The following is a 17,233-nucleotide window of genomic DNA, read 5'->3' as shown; positions in this document are numbered from 1 at the left end:
TTAAATAGGTGTATTTAAATATTATTATACAAAACTTTCACTCATTTAATGAATTGTGTAAAAAAAACCAAAAAGTATTCTTCAAAGTTAAAAAATTCGGCGAATTCACACTTTAATATAATTAAATAACATCTCAGAAATTCCGCACTTTTTGACAATTTTACATTTACGACATTTTCAAGGAAAATGAAAAATGCATATTAATAAAATCAGCGTAAATATATATTTTATTTCACACATACGATTTCTGATAAATGTTAGCTAATATTGATTAATTATATCAATATATATATTTAATATATAGTTATTTGTTTTTCAATATATATATTTTATATTTTTATACATTTATTTATTTTTTAATACATAATTTTTGAAAACATTTAGCGGAATATGAATGAGAGTTCTGTGACTTAAATAGAGAGACAATAATATCGATTATATTAAATATCATCGAAAACACCACCTTGAATCTCTTTCAAATTATTCCCGTATATATACAAACTAGTTTCAAAGCCGGTGTTGAGGCCGTGAAGAGCGCCATTTTCCAACTTCCGAAACGGATTCCTAGATACATCCAAACTATGAAGACTGGCCAGATTTTTGCAGGCACCCTTTCGAATCTCGGATATTTTATTTTCCGACAACCAGAGGCGCCTTAACCGGTTCAAACCTTCGTAGCTATCGCCTTCTATAGTCGTCAAGACATTTTGACCCAAGTACAAATCTCGAAGAATGGGCAGATTGAAAGCGCCGCGCTTTATACTCGCGATTCTGTTTCCAGTCAATGACAAAGTGACTTTCGGGACTCGAATAAAATTGCCTTCCTCGAGCACTTCAATATCATTATAATCGAGGAGCAACGACTCCACGGACGACGGAAGATCAGCGAACGTGGCTTCCGCGATGTTGTTATAGGCGAGATTCAAATCCTTCAAAGCCGTCAAATCGGCGAAGATGGCTTTTCGCAGATCGCGTATAGAATTGCGATGAAGATCGAGCGTCTCGAGAGCCGTCAGACCTTTAAAAGCGGATAACTCGATAGTCGTTATATTATTGCTCATTAATGTCAACGATCGCAAGGATTCTAAACCTTGAAAGACGTCGCTCTGCAATGCTTTGATCTCGTTGTCGTCGAAATTCAGGAAACGCAGACGAGAGAGCTCGGAGAAAACGCCATCAGGAATGGAAGATATGTGGTTTCCACTTGCGACGAATTCCGTCAAGGTGTTCGAGAGACTGGAGACAAAGTCGAGACTTTTCAGCTGATTATCGGCCAAGTATAACTCTTGCAAATTCGTCCTTGCAAAGGCATTGTCTTCGATCTCGTCGATTAAATTGCTCTTAAAGTTAAGAATCTTCAGGTGATAGTTCTCGATCACTTGGCTCGGGATCCTCTGAATCTTGTTACCCAAAAAGATTACCGTCGTTAGATTGGTCGGCAAATAGTTCAGCATCTCCTTCGTGATCTCAGTGATATTGTTGTACGACAGATCCAAAGAAGAAATTGGCAACAAGCGCAGCTGGTACCAGTTCTCTTGAAAACCTCTGATTTCTTGCTTGCGAAGGTCAACTCGCGTCTCATCGAACATGTCGAGCGACACTTGAACGCATCCATCAACGAGCTCTTCATCCTTCTCCAAGATCGACAATGTTGTTACGATACCGTCCGATTTGCAGATTTTTATTCGAATGTTATTGTGAACAATTTCGACGAGACTTCTCGAAACCTTTTGAGACTTCACGATTAGCCATTCAGCGTCGCATTCCTCTAAGCTGTATTCCTCTTTTTTTCTTCCAGCTTCGCTCTTCCCCACGAAATTCCTGTCGCGATTCATCGGCGTCACTAGTCGCTGCAGCTTCTCTTCCTTGAGAAAGGAGTTGGCAAACACGCCCGTGCTGATGCAACAGAGAATATTTCCATCAGTAAGAATCTTGACGGATCTGGCGAGACCGAACAGGTGACCTTGCCCGAGGTGTTTGATGGGATTGCAGGAGATATCCAGCAATCGCAAATTCTCCAGACCGTCGAACAGATTTCGGACGTTTGTTAATTGATTGCCCGACAGCGACAGGCTCCGCAATCTCGTTAGATTGGAAAAGACAAAGTCCGGCAGCGAAGTTATCGAATTATCGGCCAATACAAGCGTCTCTGCGTCAAGCACGTTCTCAAAAGCGGTTCTTTCCAATCCGCGAAGAGAGAAATTTGACAGGTCTAATACCGTATGATTAGAACCTTCGACGACACGAATGTCTGTTAGGGTGCCGTTATAGACATCCAGAATTAGATTAGAAGATGTCTTGATGATCATTCGTAAAATGTCTAGATGCATGCTCGCCACTAAAGGCAGCAAACTTACGATGAAGAGCAGCATCGCGATCTTTCCTAAAAACAGTTAATTAAGTTTTTTTTTTTATGAAATAATTTCTTTTTCATTTTTTAATTTATTGATCGCGTTTATAATATTCATCTATATGACCCATAAATTTATTAGAGATAGTCGTGGGTATCAATAATTTAATACAATGATTTTATAACAAAACTTAAGGGGATCCTAAACGTCCTTGAGAAGTCTGTAGTTTCCGTCCTGTTTTATCGACAAAATATGAGGTTAGATAAACTATAAATCTATCTATTAGCTACAGATTGTATTTTATCTGAAATTAGAGCGTTTCCCTCTTTGTTAATTTAATACTTTAATTTGTACAGAAAAAAGATTTATCAATCTGTATCTCATATATCTAGATTACAGCAGAATTATAAATTCAAGAATTTACATTTTGTCGATAAAACAGGACGGAAACCACAGACTTCTCACGGACGTTTTGAATCCCCTTAATGAGAATTTTAATGCGCACGAAATAGATAAAAAGAAAACACTCGAAGTTTTAATAATTTTTTAATTTTTAATTTTTCTCTTCTAATACTTCTTTAAAAATAAACAGAAACATCGCATAATGATAATAAATAAGAAAGTAATTAGGTAGATAATATGTTAGATGTAATTAATATTGATTTTATGATTATTTACTGATAATCCAGAAAAATTCTATAGCAGATGTATCAAAGATTCCCACGTTTTATGATTATTTTGTAACATTTTATGTATAATAGTCGTTTTTCTCGTGTATTGGAATAATTATTAGATTGGTGCAAAAATAATGTCGGTTTTTGTAATTTTAAATTTTAGTATAGGAACGATATATTAAATTCGACCCAAACTAGCCAAAGAAAATTTTTATTTTATTTTCACAACGTTTTGACCATCTGTTTTTGGTCCTTTTCAAGTGAGAAATTTCTTAATAAAAGTTCAATTAGTTGATACTGTTGTCATTATTAAACAATGTGATTATATCAGAATTTTTGAAACATTTGAAAAAGTTTTGAAAGAAAGAAATCGCATCTTATCATTATGATGAATCGTTAAAAACGTTATATATATATATATATATATATATATATATATATATATATATATATATATGATTCTATAATATTATAGCCATCTTTTTCCTACAAATCAGAAATATGTAATGCTGTCATCAGAAATGAGTAATGCTCATGTTTTAATAGTTTTGTAATATAAAATTTCTATTAAGTGTTTATTACTTATTTAATTTCGATAATATTACGTACTTTAATCTTCAATGAAGTATAATGTGCCAAATATTATTAAAAAGTAACAAAAATAAAAGTACATTTTTGTAGACTCTCTTATTCGAGTTTAGTCGACAGTTACAAAAATTCTGTCTCGCCTAGCATATTTACTGGATTTTTCGCTAACTAATTACTAACACTTATTCATATCTTCACAGCTTTTTGTAGAAAATCTTTAACAATCAAACAGTAACTGCAAACGCCAAAGAATTCATTAATTTTAGAATAATTTATTACTATTGATCAAACATATGTTTTTTGTTGGCGAAGATATAAAAATTATAATAACTCTTATTTTTATTTAAAAAATTATTCTGAGCTAAAATATACATTTAAAATCAAAAACTGACATTATTTCTGCACCAATCTAATATAAGAATCTCGGTAGATAAACGGCGGCTCGTGCTATTCTTCGAAACTCTATTTGTCAGATATTACAAAAATTAATTGGGCCGAGTTATGATGTAATTACACTGGAAAAAAATTTTCTTATATTAACAAAAATTCTAACAATAAAATATTAAATTTCGTTCGCCAGGAATGAAATACTAAGGTAGTAGATATTAAACTGACTACACTGGCTGTCTATTAGATTTGTTAAACTATATTTATTGACGTTTCGACCATACGGGCTGTGGTCCTTTTCAAAATTACAATAGAAGCATTAATGAGTTACTGCATATCGTTATTGACATTTAAAAGTACGCTCCGGTGAGACTTAACTTAAGATCGGATGGTAAATTAACTGCGTTTCACTTGTGTCATCTTGCCACGACTGAACACACTGTACAGTGTGTTCAGTCGTGGCAAGATGACACAAGTGAAACGCAGTTAATTTACCATCCGATCTTAAGTTAAGTCTCACCGGAGCGTACTTTTAAATGTCAATAACGATATGCAGTAACTCATTAATGCTTCTATTGTAATTTTGAAAAGGACCACAGCCCGTATGGTCGAAACGTCAATAAATATAGTTTAACAAATCTAATAGACAGCCAGTGTAGTCAGTTTAATATCTACTACCTTAACAAAAATTCTGTTCAAAAATCGACGAAACAGAAATTATTGGTTAAATCGACTATAATTCCTTTTAATGCAATAAGAATCTTGTTTACACAACAAATCAATTGTTTGTGCCAACCAAGATTCTTGTTGCATTAAAAGAAATTATGGTCGTTTTAATCAGTAGTTCTGTTTCGTCGAAAAACAACAAAATTTTTTCCAGTGATAAAAAGCAATTAATTTTGTGCCAGTATTTTTTTTTGTTGAACAGTGTTATTGATTATGTTGATGCTAACAGCGGACCATAATCTTGTTCTATCGAAGATATAGGCAAATTCCCTTTTCATTATTATATGTTGTAAGAGTTTTATCGCATATCAATTTTTGTTGCATAATTCTATTTAATTAATATATAGCAAAAAGTTTAATTCGCGCAAATCGCGGTGAAAGAAATTGCATAATAAAATACACACTTACCGGTCAATTTGCAAAGTCAATCTGAAGAGGATCCTCGACACCTTCTATTTTTCCCAATACAAAGAGACAAAGACTGCTTCGTGTCTCTGATGGATAGCTCGCGGGGGAGATTCCTCAGGACGAGGTAATCGCGAAAACAGGTCTTGCAGGCCTTTATGGAGTTCCACGCAAATCTCACGCGTGCACAAATCCCTAGATTCCCGCGTGTACATGAAGGTGAGATGCGCGTTCTCTCGGTAAGCAACCTTGTATCGAAAAAAAAGGAGGATTCAAACATTCCCCTACGATGATACGGTTGTTGAATCTGATGCGACACTCACTCGTGATATGATGTATCCACTGACGAGAATCGAAGAAAATAAATATGTAGCACGAGCCGCGTGTGTATATAACCTTCCTCGGTATTATATCACTTGACGCGTTAACCGACGCGATTACTCTAATTTCCGTTTGATTTCGCACGCACAAACGGTCCAATCACAAATTTAATATATCACTCAATGCTTTTGAAATACTCTTCAAATCGACCCAAGGTCGAGGAAAATTTTTCTTAGGTATTAGTAGAGCAATCTGTTAGCGTTATCAACCCAGCTAGAAATGAATGATCAAATTGACGTCAAATCGATGTCGATTCGACATCGATTTATCTAATCGACGTTGATTCAACGATGAATCGACGTCAATTCGTCGTCGAATCGACGTCGATTCGATATCATTTCTGGCTGGGAATGATATGTAAATATACTGCTCGCAAAGTTTACGGAATACTTAATTCTTTTGAAAAAAATAGAAAAAGTACAGATAGCTGTAATATCTCGGTAGATATGAACAAAATTTAATCTAAAAAAAAGTATTTTAAAACTTGAAATCTTTACTTTCAAAAGGTTTATATTTTTTTATTTTCTATAAAGAACTCCGCACTAATCATATGGAAAATCTATTCCTGTCAAATCAATTAGTTTTTTCATATGTTGTAGCTTATGATTTACTGAACAAAAAATGTAATGGTCACAAAGCTCAATAATAGACAGTTATTGAGTTATAATCAATCAAACATGAAAAATTCGGGCTGCCGAATAGTCAAATCTCGTAAAGTATTGATTTTCTGGAAAAATGTTTGAAACAAAAATAGTAGGGTTTTAGAAAATCTGTTAGCTGGTGACATTATTTTTGAATTTTGAATGACTTTGAATGACCTTGATGACGGCTCTAGCTAGTATACAGCGCACTATACATAACTTGAGCGCTCTATACAGCTAAAGCCGTCAAGGTTATCTTTTGTTCAGTAGGTCATAAACTACAACATATGGAAAAACCAATTGATTTGATCGGGATAGATTTTCTATATGATTAGTGTAGAGTTCTTTGGTAATTTTCATAAAGAAAACCACGAGCTGGACAAAATGAGAAATTTCGTCTCATTTTGTGGGTCTGTAATTTTTTAAATAACATTTACTACAATTTACAGCTTTCCTTTGTAAAAGCTTAAAGTTTTCCCTACAAAATCGTTTTTTAAAACTGTTTCTAAGATTTTCTGTTACTATAGTCGCAAATTAAGTAAAAATAAGCATTCTGACTTTAATTGCTCATAACTCCGTCAAAATCATCATATTACAGTTAAAAAAGCAGATTATTAAGGCTGAAAATAAATGAAAATAACAAATGAATAAAATAATAAAAATTAGTGTTTCTTTCATTTTTTTGTTTTAATTCAAAAACAATTAAAAAGAAGAAAAAAATTACTATTCATGTTTTTTACATTCTTAACTATCTTGCATTTGAAAAATGTAGCGAATAGTTGTTTCTTGTATGGTTGCTAATATAGTTTTCTTGAACAAAACATACAAAAATGATGAAATTGCTTACTTTCAGTAAAAAATCAAATTCAATTAACGTTAAAAAAATTAATTTTTAATGTACTGTGTACATTAACCTTGTCAACAAGAATAAAAAAATGTTTACATTTTTTTTCATTGAAATTTGAAAAAATACGCTAGCGTTAGCGCTATCCAAAACGTATCACAAAGTCACGAAGATGTCGCATGGTCGGATTTACGCTTCGATAAGTATGTTATATGTATATGTCTCCATAGAAGTGAGATCTCACAACTCGTCAGTTTTACGATATTTTTGGCTCCAAACTCCTTCTGGAGTTGATGCATGCATATATCTAGCTATTTATTTTAAGAATTTACACTAGAAATTAATTTTTTTAACGTTAATTGAACTTTATTTTTCACTGAAAGTAATCCATTTCATAATTTTTGTACGTTTTGTCCAAAAAAGCTACAGTGACTACCATACAAGAAATTTTATAGCTATATTCGGTAATTTTTTAAAATGCAAGATACTGTTATTAAAAGTATAAATAAACATAAAGAGTAAATTTTTTTCTTTATAATTGTTTTTTAGATCAAAATAAAAATTTTGCTTAGCTCGTGATTTTCTTTATGTAAAAATTACCAAATTTATAGAAAATAAAAAAAGTGTAGATTTCTCGAAAAAACATATTTCAAGCTGTATACAGATACCTGAAATTTTTTCTGAAAAATTAAGTGTTCCCTTAATTTTTATAAGCAGTATATAAATGAATAAAATTGTGTGGAACAATTTATTTCTTAGAATTGCTTGAAAGATTTTAAATCTAACCTATAATCTATAATTTCTGCGAATAATGCTGCATATTAATCTTTGAATGTTACTTTAAGATTAAGCTTGAAACATTTCAAAACATATTTTGCGCATTTTGTGCCAATCGTTCTCTTTTTATATCTTTTTTGCTTTCTGTTTGTCGATTTAAATATATTTTCTACAAATCGCGTCGTTATCCGGGAATATTTTTTACTTATAAAAAATCATTGATTAATAACGCTCTTATGTCATAAACGTTTCAATTACAACAACATGATAAAAGAAATTAATTCTGTCTTGCAGTTATAATATTTAAATAAACAATTTAATCTGGATAATAAATTAAGTAGTGTTTGAATTAAAAATTTGACATATGACTTTTTTATACAATGTTTGTCGATAAATGTTTTAAATTTACATTAGATAAAATTCATACTGACTGTTTTCAATATATCATGCATTATATTAATATTGTTGAGAATTATGCGAATAACGATGATAACAATATCTGAAACGTTTTTAATAGCGTTAGAATACAAAATTATGTCGGATTATGCCCAATCGAAGAATCAATCAAAGGTTCGATGAAGCATGATCAATCTTAACGAACCGCAAATCACTAAAGTATCCAAGTCTAAACATATCGACGATCAGTCTAACTAACGTCATGAAAACGATTAATGATAATTTAGATAAACCAGTGCGGCCTTAGGCAAACATTAAACCCAATTAAAATCACTTTGCTCAGAATCACGGATAAAACATATGCACGCGATTAAACCGATTTTTATGTGTATGTATTTTACATGCGAAGTTTAATTTATAATCCATATTAGATATATGCGAATTTGAGTTTATAATTCCACGTTTTATAAAATTTATTTTATTTATATTTGACAGTTACTAAAGATAGTTTGAAATAGTTGTGTGCGTGAGAGAGAGAGAGAGAGAGAGAGAGAGAGAGAGAGAGAGAGAGATCATTAACACAAAACTATGTAATATTTTAATATGAGACATTAATTTGACTATTGGAATAATTAACGTGATTAAATAATTTGCTATCTTAATTTAATATGTTAATAAAAAAATATTAATAAAAAATATCTCTGTTAAAAGTAATTCTACAGATTATTTGTAGAATATTATATATTTATATTATACATATTTTGATTATACATTTTATATATTGAATATTAACTGTTTATTGAATACTGGTATGTTTTTGCTCATTTTTCTTTTTAACCACAAACCTTTTCTTGAAGTTAAATATAACTTTTACTTATTGTTAGTGAAAGTTTAATAGAACGTTGCGATATTACAGATTGTTCGGTATAATTATTTCATATTTTTGAAACATTTGATATTGCGTGTGTTCCAGAGAGATAAAAAAAGAGAAAAAATTATATTTTGAACAAAATATTTTGTCTATAAATCTTAATTTGATTCAATTTGTGTACATTTTTCTCTTAACAGATAATTTCTTGCGAATACAAATATTTGATTTAAAAACACAAAAGATAAAATTTTGTGTTTGAACCGAAAACGGATTCAGCCCCAATAACTTTGACCTTGACATATCTTGTCAAGGTTCCTCAAAATTCTATAATTTCTCAAAATAATTCTATATATTATATATATGCATATTTTTTAAAATATTAAATGATATAAATTAAAGATAATATAAAATTCTTGAAAAATTATTTATCTTTAATAATTATCTTTAGGAAATGTGTTGAGTAGAAAGTAGATTAGAAATTTTTTCAAGGTGGAAGTACAAGTAGAAAGGTTTTTTACTTTTTTGCTCGCACGTACGATTTACTATAAATAAATAGTAAGGTAAGATACGTTCTATTAAATCTAGAGGAGACCCCCGGGTCTATAGTGATCCCCCGGGGTTAAATGGTACTCTGTACTTTCCTCCCCAGTTGGAGCTGTTGTCTCTCTACGTATAGAATTTCATATTTATTCTATCTCTGAAACATTGCCATCATACGAGTGTTTGCTGTGAAGTGATTAAATGTATTTAGTAAAAAAATTCGATTTCTTAAAGATCTGATTTTTAAGGTAAGCTTCCTATTTCATTTCACTATAACCGTATATGGTCACTGTTTTTAATAAAAATAGAGCGATTGGGATAAAATGGTTCTCGTTTTCTCTAAAAAATAGCACTTTGTTCCAAAAATTTTTTAACACATTACTCTGCATTTTTGTAGCAGATATTATATAAAATGCCTAAAAATCGTTCTTGCACATTACAACAGAGCTGGAGTTCAATTAAAATGCATGATAATTCGAATTTCAGTGCTATATCTTGTTAATTTTTTGCAACATTAAGTTAATAATAAATTATATATTTGATGAAAAATGTTTAAAATATATTTTTGTCACATAAATTAACATTATAAATATAATTATTAATTATTCAATCAAAAGTACAATTTATTTTTGGGAGACTACATATTATATACTGTAGATTTTTAATTTTTGATACTAGCAGTGAATTTCACAATGCAGTTGTCAGTTCGTCAGTTATCATGGATTACGATCACAAAGATTCAGATAATTTTGTTCCAATAATTTGTTTCAATATTTTGTATATATTTATATGTTTACATATTTTTCAATACATATAATTTTTATAATTTTATATATTTTTATGTTTTTTAAATTTATATGTTTATATTTATATGTTTTCAATACATATATTTTTTGAAAACATTATAAATGTGTGTCGGAGTTCTTAAAGAATAACCTCGATTTTATTAAATATCGTCGAAAACACCGCCTTGCATCTCTCTCACATTATTCTCGTAAATATACAAACTGGTTCCCAAGCCAGTGTTGAGGCCGTGAAGAGCGCCGTTTTCCAACTTTTGAAATGGATTCCTAGCTATGTCCAAGATATAAAGACTACCCAGATTTTTGCAAGCACCCTTGCGAATCTCGGATATTTTATTTTCCGAAAGCCATAGGCGTCTCAATTGATTCAAACCTTCGTAGCTATCGCCTTCTATGGTCGTCAAGAGATTTTGACTCAAGTTCAGGTCCTTAAGAACGGGCAGATTGAAAGCGCCGCGCTTTATACTGGTGATTCTGTTTCCGGTCAATGACAGAATGACTTTCGGAACTCGAACAAAATTACCTTCCTCGAGCACGTCGATCTCATTATAATCGAGGAGCAACGAGTCCACAGACGACGGTAAATCAGCGAATGTGGCTTTCGCGATGTTGTTATAGGCGAGATTCAGATTCTTCAAAGCCGTCAACTCGGCGAAGGTGGCTTCTTGCAAATCGCGTATAGAATTGCGATGAAGATCGAGCCTCTCGAGAGCCGTCAGACCTCTAAAAGCGGAAAACTCGATGGTCGTTATATTATTGCTCGTTAACATCAACGATCGCAAGGATTCTAAACCTTGAAAGACGTCACTTTGCAATGTTTTGATTTCGTTGTCGTCGAGATTCAGGTACAGCAAACGAGAGAACTTGGAGAAAGCGCCGTCAGGAATGGACGCTATGCGATTTTCACTCGCGACGAATTCTGTCAAAGTGTTTGGCAGACTGGAGACGAAGTTGAGATTTTTCAGCTGATTATCGACTAGGAATAATCCCCGTAGTTTTGTTTTTTCAAATGCGTCTTCTTCGATCTCGTCGATCAGATTGCCCTTGAAGTTGAGTCTCTTTAGGTGATTGTTTTCAATCACTTGGCTCCGGATTCTGCGAATCCTGTTGCCCAGAAAGTTCACGTATGTCAGATCGGTCGGCAGATTGTTCAGCATCTCTTTCGTGATCTCGGTGATTTCGTTGTTCGACAGATCCAAGGAAGAGATCGGCAGCGATTGCAACCGATACCAGTTTTCCTGAAAACTTCTAATGCCTCGCTCGCGAAGATTTACTTGCGTCTCGTCGACGTCGACCTGCACTTGGATGCATCCTTCAACCAGTTCTTCATCCTTTTCAAAAGTCGCCAATGACGTCACGATGCCGTCCGACTTGCAGATTTTCACTCGAGTGTCCTTGTTAAGAGTTTGGACGACCTCTTGAGGCTTTAAGACTGGCTCTTCAGCATCGCGTTCCACCGCGCTGTCTTCCATTTCCTTTTTCTTCTCTTCGCTCTTTTCCACGAAATCCTGCTCCTGGTCCATCGTCGCTGCTAATCGCTTCGGTTCCTCTTCCTTGAAGGAGCTGGCAAACACATCTGTACTGATACTCCATAGGACATTTTCGTTGGTGAGAATCTTGACGGATTTGCTGAGACCAAACAGGTAACTTCTAGTGAAATGTTTGACGGGATTGCGAGAGATATCCAGCAATTGCAAATTTTCCAGACCCACAAACAGATTTTGGACGTTCGATATTTGATTGCCTGATAGCGACAGGCTCCTCAATCTTGTGAGATTGGAAAAAACAAACTCCGGCAGAGAACTTAACAAATTGTCGGCCAATATGAGCGACTCTGCGTCGAGTACGTTGTCAAAAGCGGTTTTTTCCAATCCACGAAGAGAGGAATTTGACAGGTCTAATACCGTATGATTTGAGCCTTCGACGAATTGAATGTCTGTTAAGGTACCGTTATGGATGTCCAGAATTAAATTTGAAGATGTGATTTGGGACGCCACTAGAGGCAGGAAACATATGATGAAGAGCAGCATCGTGATTTTTCCTAAAAGTAAAAATTTTTCTAAAAATAATTGATAATTTTTTTTAAATAATTTTTTAATTTTTTTCTATTTTTTCTTCTAGCATTTTTTAAAGGGGATCTTTCACTATTGTCTGTTTTATCGACCAATTATTATTTTTGTACTTCTAGTCTTTTGTCGCATTAATTTGACAGAACTAAAAATACTCCTCTACAATTGCAATGCACATCAATGATCCTAGCTAAGTTCGATTTAATATGAAAAACAAAAAAACAATTACGAAATTACAGTTTTCCTTATCTATTTTTACCTCAATATGACGTCTTGAATTACAGACGTACTGTCAATTCATCATATTATGTGCTTTATATAAAAAATATACATTTTATATGAATATAAACACAAGATCCCTGAGATTGAGATACATGAAAAAAAGAACTGTTATCCTCTAAATCTAGATTAGAAGTTTAATATAAAAGTATAGTTTATATTACGATTCGCACGTTTGTGTGCGTGCGTTGTAGGTATAATAGAGCAAAAAACAGTAATATATATTTACGTTCAAACTTATAAGACGCAGCAAAAAGTAATGTGTACCATATATACATGGATTTCTAATACATATTTGATCTGTTTGATTTTTAATGTAAAATTTAAAGTATCAGTAATTATTCTTCGAAAATCAATTGATATAATTACTGATATTTTTAATCTCAAAATGAGACCGCTACTATTTTGTCGGATTTACGTTTACTGAAGAATCCTCTTAAATAAACAAAAACATGTGATGATAATAAACTGGATACTAATTAGATAGATAACATATATGTACGTAAGATGTAATTATCATATATTTATGCATTTAATTACGATAAAATATGAGAAACTTTGTCAGGATGTTAATTTTGCGATTACTCGTTGATAACCTAGAAAAAAATTCTACAGCTGATGCATCTGAGAATCCCACGCTTCATGATTATTTTGCGACACTCCATGTATAATAGACAGCTCTCTCGCGTATTGGCATAATTATCTGAAATCCCGATAAACGGCGACTCAGGCTGTTCTCCGAAACTCTTATGTCAGATATTACGGAAACCGGTTGCGCCACTACAGAGTCTGGATGTGCACGGATTGCATAATTCGTGATATCTCGCGATAATTCCCACACACGCACGCATTCCAGCGGCGTTTGATATTCTCATGATGAATATATTAATAATTTCGAAAACTTTATAAATCCGAGTTACGTCATACGAAAGAAAGGAGTAGAGCAAGAGGACTACATCATAATTGATAAATGTTGCAAATTAGTTTAAGCTTAGGTTAAAACATACATCAACAAAAGGAAAATTGAGCATCAAGTCTGTATCTAAGATTTATGTAAAAAAGATAAAAAGAAAGATAGACTAGAGAAAAAGATGACTAAACACTGGTCAACACAAAATTTTTGTTTAGATATTTGATAACTATCAAAAATGTTTCAATACATTTTAAAGTATTTTGGGAATGCTTAATCCAAAAATGACAACAATTTTGCCGAATTGGCTCTAGATTTTGAGATAATGAATACTCAAATTATGATTTTATCAAAATACGATCTATAGCTACTGACATATGCAGTAGGATTTGATCTATCTCTTTCTTTAACATTATTTTTATCTCCAACATGATCCTGTTGACCTACATAAAAGAAAATTATGTAAACAGCATTTTTCTCTGCATTAATTATAATCATCTGAATCAGCTTACATTGTTTTTATGTTATTTTACTTAATACAATGCCATTATAAATTTAAAGTGTAAGACAGGCAATAAGAGCCAATCGCGGAAGACAGTGCGTTATCCTAACGATACTAAATTTTCTCGTTAGAATTAAATATCTTGTGCACAGGGCACCAAATTTTACTTGGTCACGGCCAAGATTTAAAATATGAAATAATCTCATTTTTGAGATTTAATTTCAATAATCCTATAACCCCCCTACGGAAATAAATAAATGCAAGAGAAAAATGTAGATCCGAAAGTCGCTGAATCGAGACTCGGGTTCGATTCCCGATTCAGCGACTTTTGGATCTATATTTTTCTCTTGCATTTATTTATTTCCGTAGGGGGGTTATAGGATTATTGAAATTAAATCTCAAAAATGAGATTATTTCATATTTTAAATCTTGGCCGTGACCAAGTAAAATTTGGTGCCCTGTGCACAAGATATTTAATTCTAACGAGAAAATTTAGTATCGTTAGGATAACGCACTGTCTTCCGCGATTGGCTCTTATTGCCTGTCTTACACTTTAAATTTATATTTATATTACAGAGCCGTGTTAAACTCTTAACAATGCCATTAGTTATTTCACATATAGATTTAATTTTGAGATGATTTGAAACAATTTTCTATATAATTTGGGGATAGGCTACGCCTGACTATTACATTTTTTGCATTTTTGAAAATATTTTTATATATAGTACTCATTATCTAAAAAATTAGAGCCAATCTAGAAAAATTAATGCCATATTCGAAATCAGTGGCACAAAGTTATCTTAAAATCAATCTAATATAATTGGCAATAAAATCTTTTATTAATATATTTTATAAGATGTTTTAGTCACATATCTATGTTTAGATTTTTTGCATAATTCTATTTGATTAATGCATGGCAAAAAATTTGGTTTACGCAGATCGGGATAGAAGAATCGCGTAAGAAAAAACACTTACCAATTAATTTGAAACCACTGAAGAGAATCCTCGACACCTTCTGTCCTCGAATACAGACAGACAAAGACTGCTTTGCGTCTTTATTCCCGATGGACAGTGTGCAGCGAAAATTCCTCAGGATGAGGCGATCGCGAAAATAGGTCTTGTAGGTCTTTTGGAGTTCCACGCGAATCCACACGCGTGCAGATTCCACAGGCTCCTAGATTCGTATGAGAAAGCGAGATGCGCGTATCTCTCGACATTTGGCTTTAAGTGGCCTCGTATCAAAAAAAAGAAAGATAAACATTCGTCTACGATGATACGCTTGTTAAATCCGATTCACTCATCGGCTGGAGATGATGTATCCGTCTGGCAAGAAAATAAATAGCACGAACCTTGAGTGTGTATGACCTTCCTTGAATCAAATCATTTTGTATGCGTTAATAGATTATTCTAATCTCGATTTCCTATTACACAAGTTGACACAAGCTGACATAAATATCATTCTATCTTTTATTATTCCTGAATGTTGAAAAAAGACAGAATAATGTTTGTGTCGACTTGTGTCACATATTTTAGGTGTTCTTAATACTTTTATATTTTATTGTTTTGTTTTGTTAATTATTAATAATTGTACTAGATGGATACCAATGGCGAGATTTGCATTAATGTAAGATATTGTCATCATATATTGAAACTCTTAAGGGACTAATAAAATGTTTATTTATTCTAATCGAAAGGTCTCGGGTTCGATTCCCAATTCAGCGATTTTCGGATCTAGACTTTTCTCTCGCATTTATTTATTTCTTTATTCCAATAAGGAGGTTAGAGGGGTTTATAAAAATGATATCTCAATAAGTATGAGATTATTTCAGATTTTAAGTCTTAGTAGTATACCGAAAATAATATGTGCCTTGTACACGATTGTTTATTTAATTTTATTAATATTAAAAATTAATTTTCGTTGGAAATATACGCAGCAATTTAACATCCGCGTATGGCTCTTAAGATCTTTCTTAGTTGTAATCTAATCTACTTTCGAAATATTGCACTTCCTAAATGCTTGAGAAAAATTTTTTCCCAAATGTTAGTAGAGTAGTCTGTTAACATCATCAAACGATATGCAAGTATAAATCATTGAAATCAGAACAATTGTCTTTTAGAATTGATCGAAAGACCTCGAACCTAACCTAACCTAATTTCTGCGAATAATGCATTAATCTTTGCGAATAGTACATCAAGATTGTGCTTCAAACATTTCAAAGTATTTTTTGTGCATTTTATATCAATCGTTATTTCTTTAGGAATTAAATATATTTTCTAGAAATCGCGTTATTGTCCGGGAATATTTTTTGCCTACAAAAACGTCGATTAAGAGCGCTCTTTTACGTCATAGACGTAGACGATTCAATTACAACAATAAAAGAAATTTTGTTTTACAGTTACAACATATATTGTTAGACAAGTAATCTAGAGATAAAAATTAAATAGTGTTTGAATTAGACATATAACTTTTTATACAATGTTTATATTGTTATTATAATTTTATGTCGGACAACAAAGTTCATACCGGCCGATTTCAATATATCGCAGCATACATTACATAAACATCGCTGAAAATTATATGCGAATGACGATGATAACAATATCTGAAACGGTTCTTATAGGATGCGAGATCATGCCAGTACTCAATCTAAGAGTTGATCGAAGGTTCGATAAAGCACGACCGATCTCGACAAAGCGCAACTGACTAAGACTAAAGTAAGATTAAAGTAAGACACAAGTATTCACGTTCATATATCCATGTCGGGGCGCATCGATGACCAGTCTAATTAACGTTACGAAAGCGACGATTAATGACGTTCCGATAAACCAGTCCGGTCTTAGCAAACATTGAACCCAATTAAAATCACTTTGCTGAGGGTCATGGATAGATGCATAATTAAATGGATTTTTATGTATGTTTATACAGAGTCTATCTAAATAAGTACGAATAAATTTAAATAATTCTTTGTCAAAAATTAAAGAGAGTTTCTTATATAAACTCTTACATCCCTGCCTGAGGAGTTACTCTTTTTTAAAAAAAGAGATAAAAATTAAATTTTTATTTTTTCTCAAATTTCAGACAAATTAAA

The 17,233-nt window shown here is 32.3% G+C and overlaps 2 protein-coding genes across 3 annotated transcripts; both read right to left on the bottom strand.

Moving 5' to 3' along the window:
• Window positions 1-200: 200 nt before the first annotated feature.
• On the bottom strand, window positions 201-5,784 carry LOC146724590 (uncharacterized). 2 transcript variants are annotated; one of them, XM_085479612.1, is made up of 3 exons: window positions 5,455-5,784; window positions 5,135-5,379; window positions 201-2,383 (listed from the first exon to the last, which is right to left on the bottom strand). In XM_085479612.1, the coding sequence occupies exon 3, from the start codon at window positions 2,370-2,372 to the stop codon at window positions 441-443; it is 1,932 nt and encodes a 643-aa protein (XP_085335738.1). In that variant the 5' UTR covers window positions 2,373-2,383; window positions 5,135-5,379; window positions 5,455-5,784; the 3' UTR covers window positions 201-440. The 2 variants fall into 2 exon arrangements, with proteins under 2 accessions (XP_085335738.1, XP_085335737.1); XM_085479611.1 differs by having other exon boundaries at window positions 5,135-5,784.
• A 4,558-nt stretch (window positions 5,785-10,342) lies between these two features.
• On the bottom strand, window positions 10,343-15,339 carry LOC114936604 (uncharacterized). The gene is made up of 2 exons (XM_029309849.2): window positions 15,120-15,339; window positions 10,343-12,425 (listed from the first exon to the last, which is right to left on the bottom strand). The coding sequence occupies exon 2, from the start codon at window positions 12,412-12,414 to the stop codon at window positions 10,528-10,530; it is 1,887 nt and encodes a 628-aa protein (XP_029165682.2). The 5' UTR covers window positions 12,415-12,425; window positions 15,120-15,339; the 3' UTR covers window positions 10,343-10,527.
• Between the last annotated feature and the right edge of the window lie 1,894 nt (window positions 15,340-17,233).

The sequence above is a fragment of the Nylanderia fulva genome, unplaced genomic scaffold (genome assembly GCF_048542155.1).
Source record: "Nylanderia fulva isolate GAGA-0341 unplaced genomic scaffold, ASM4854215v1 Scaffold125, whole genome shotgun sequence".
Taxonomy (NCBI): domain Eukaryota; kingdom Metazoa; phylum Arthropoda; class Insecta; order Hymenoptera; family Formicidae; genus Nylanderia; species Nylanderia fulva.
This window is presented reverse-complemented; position numbering and strand designations above follow the sequence as displayed.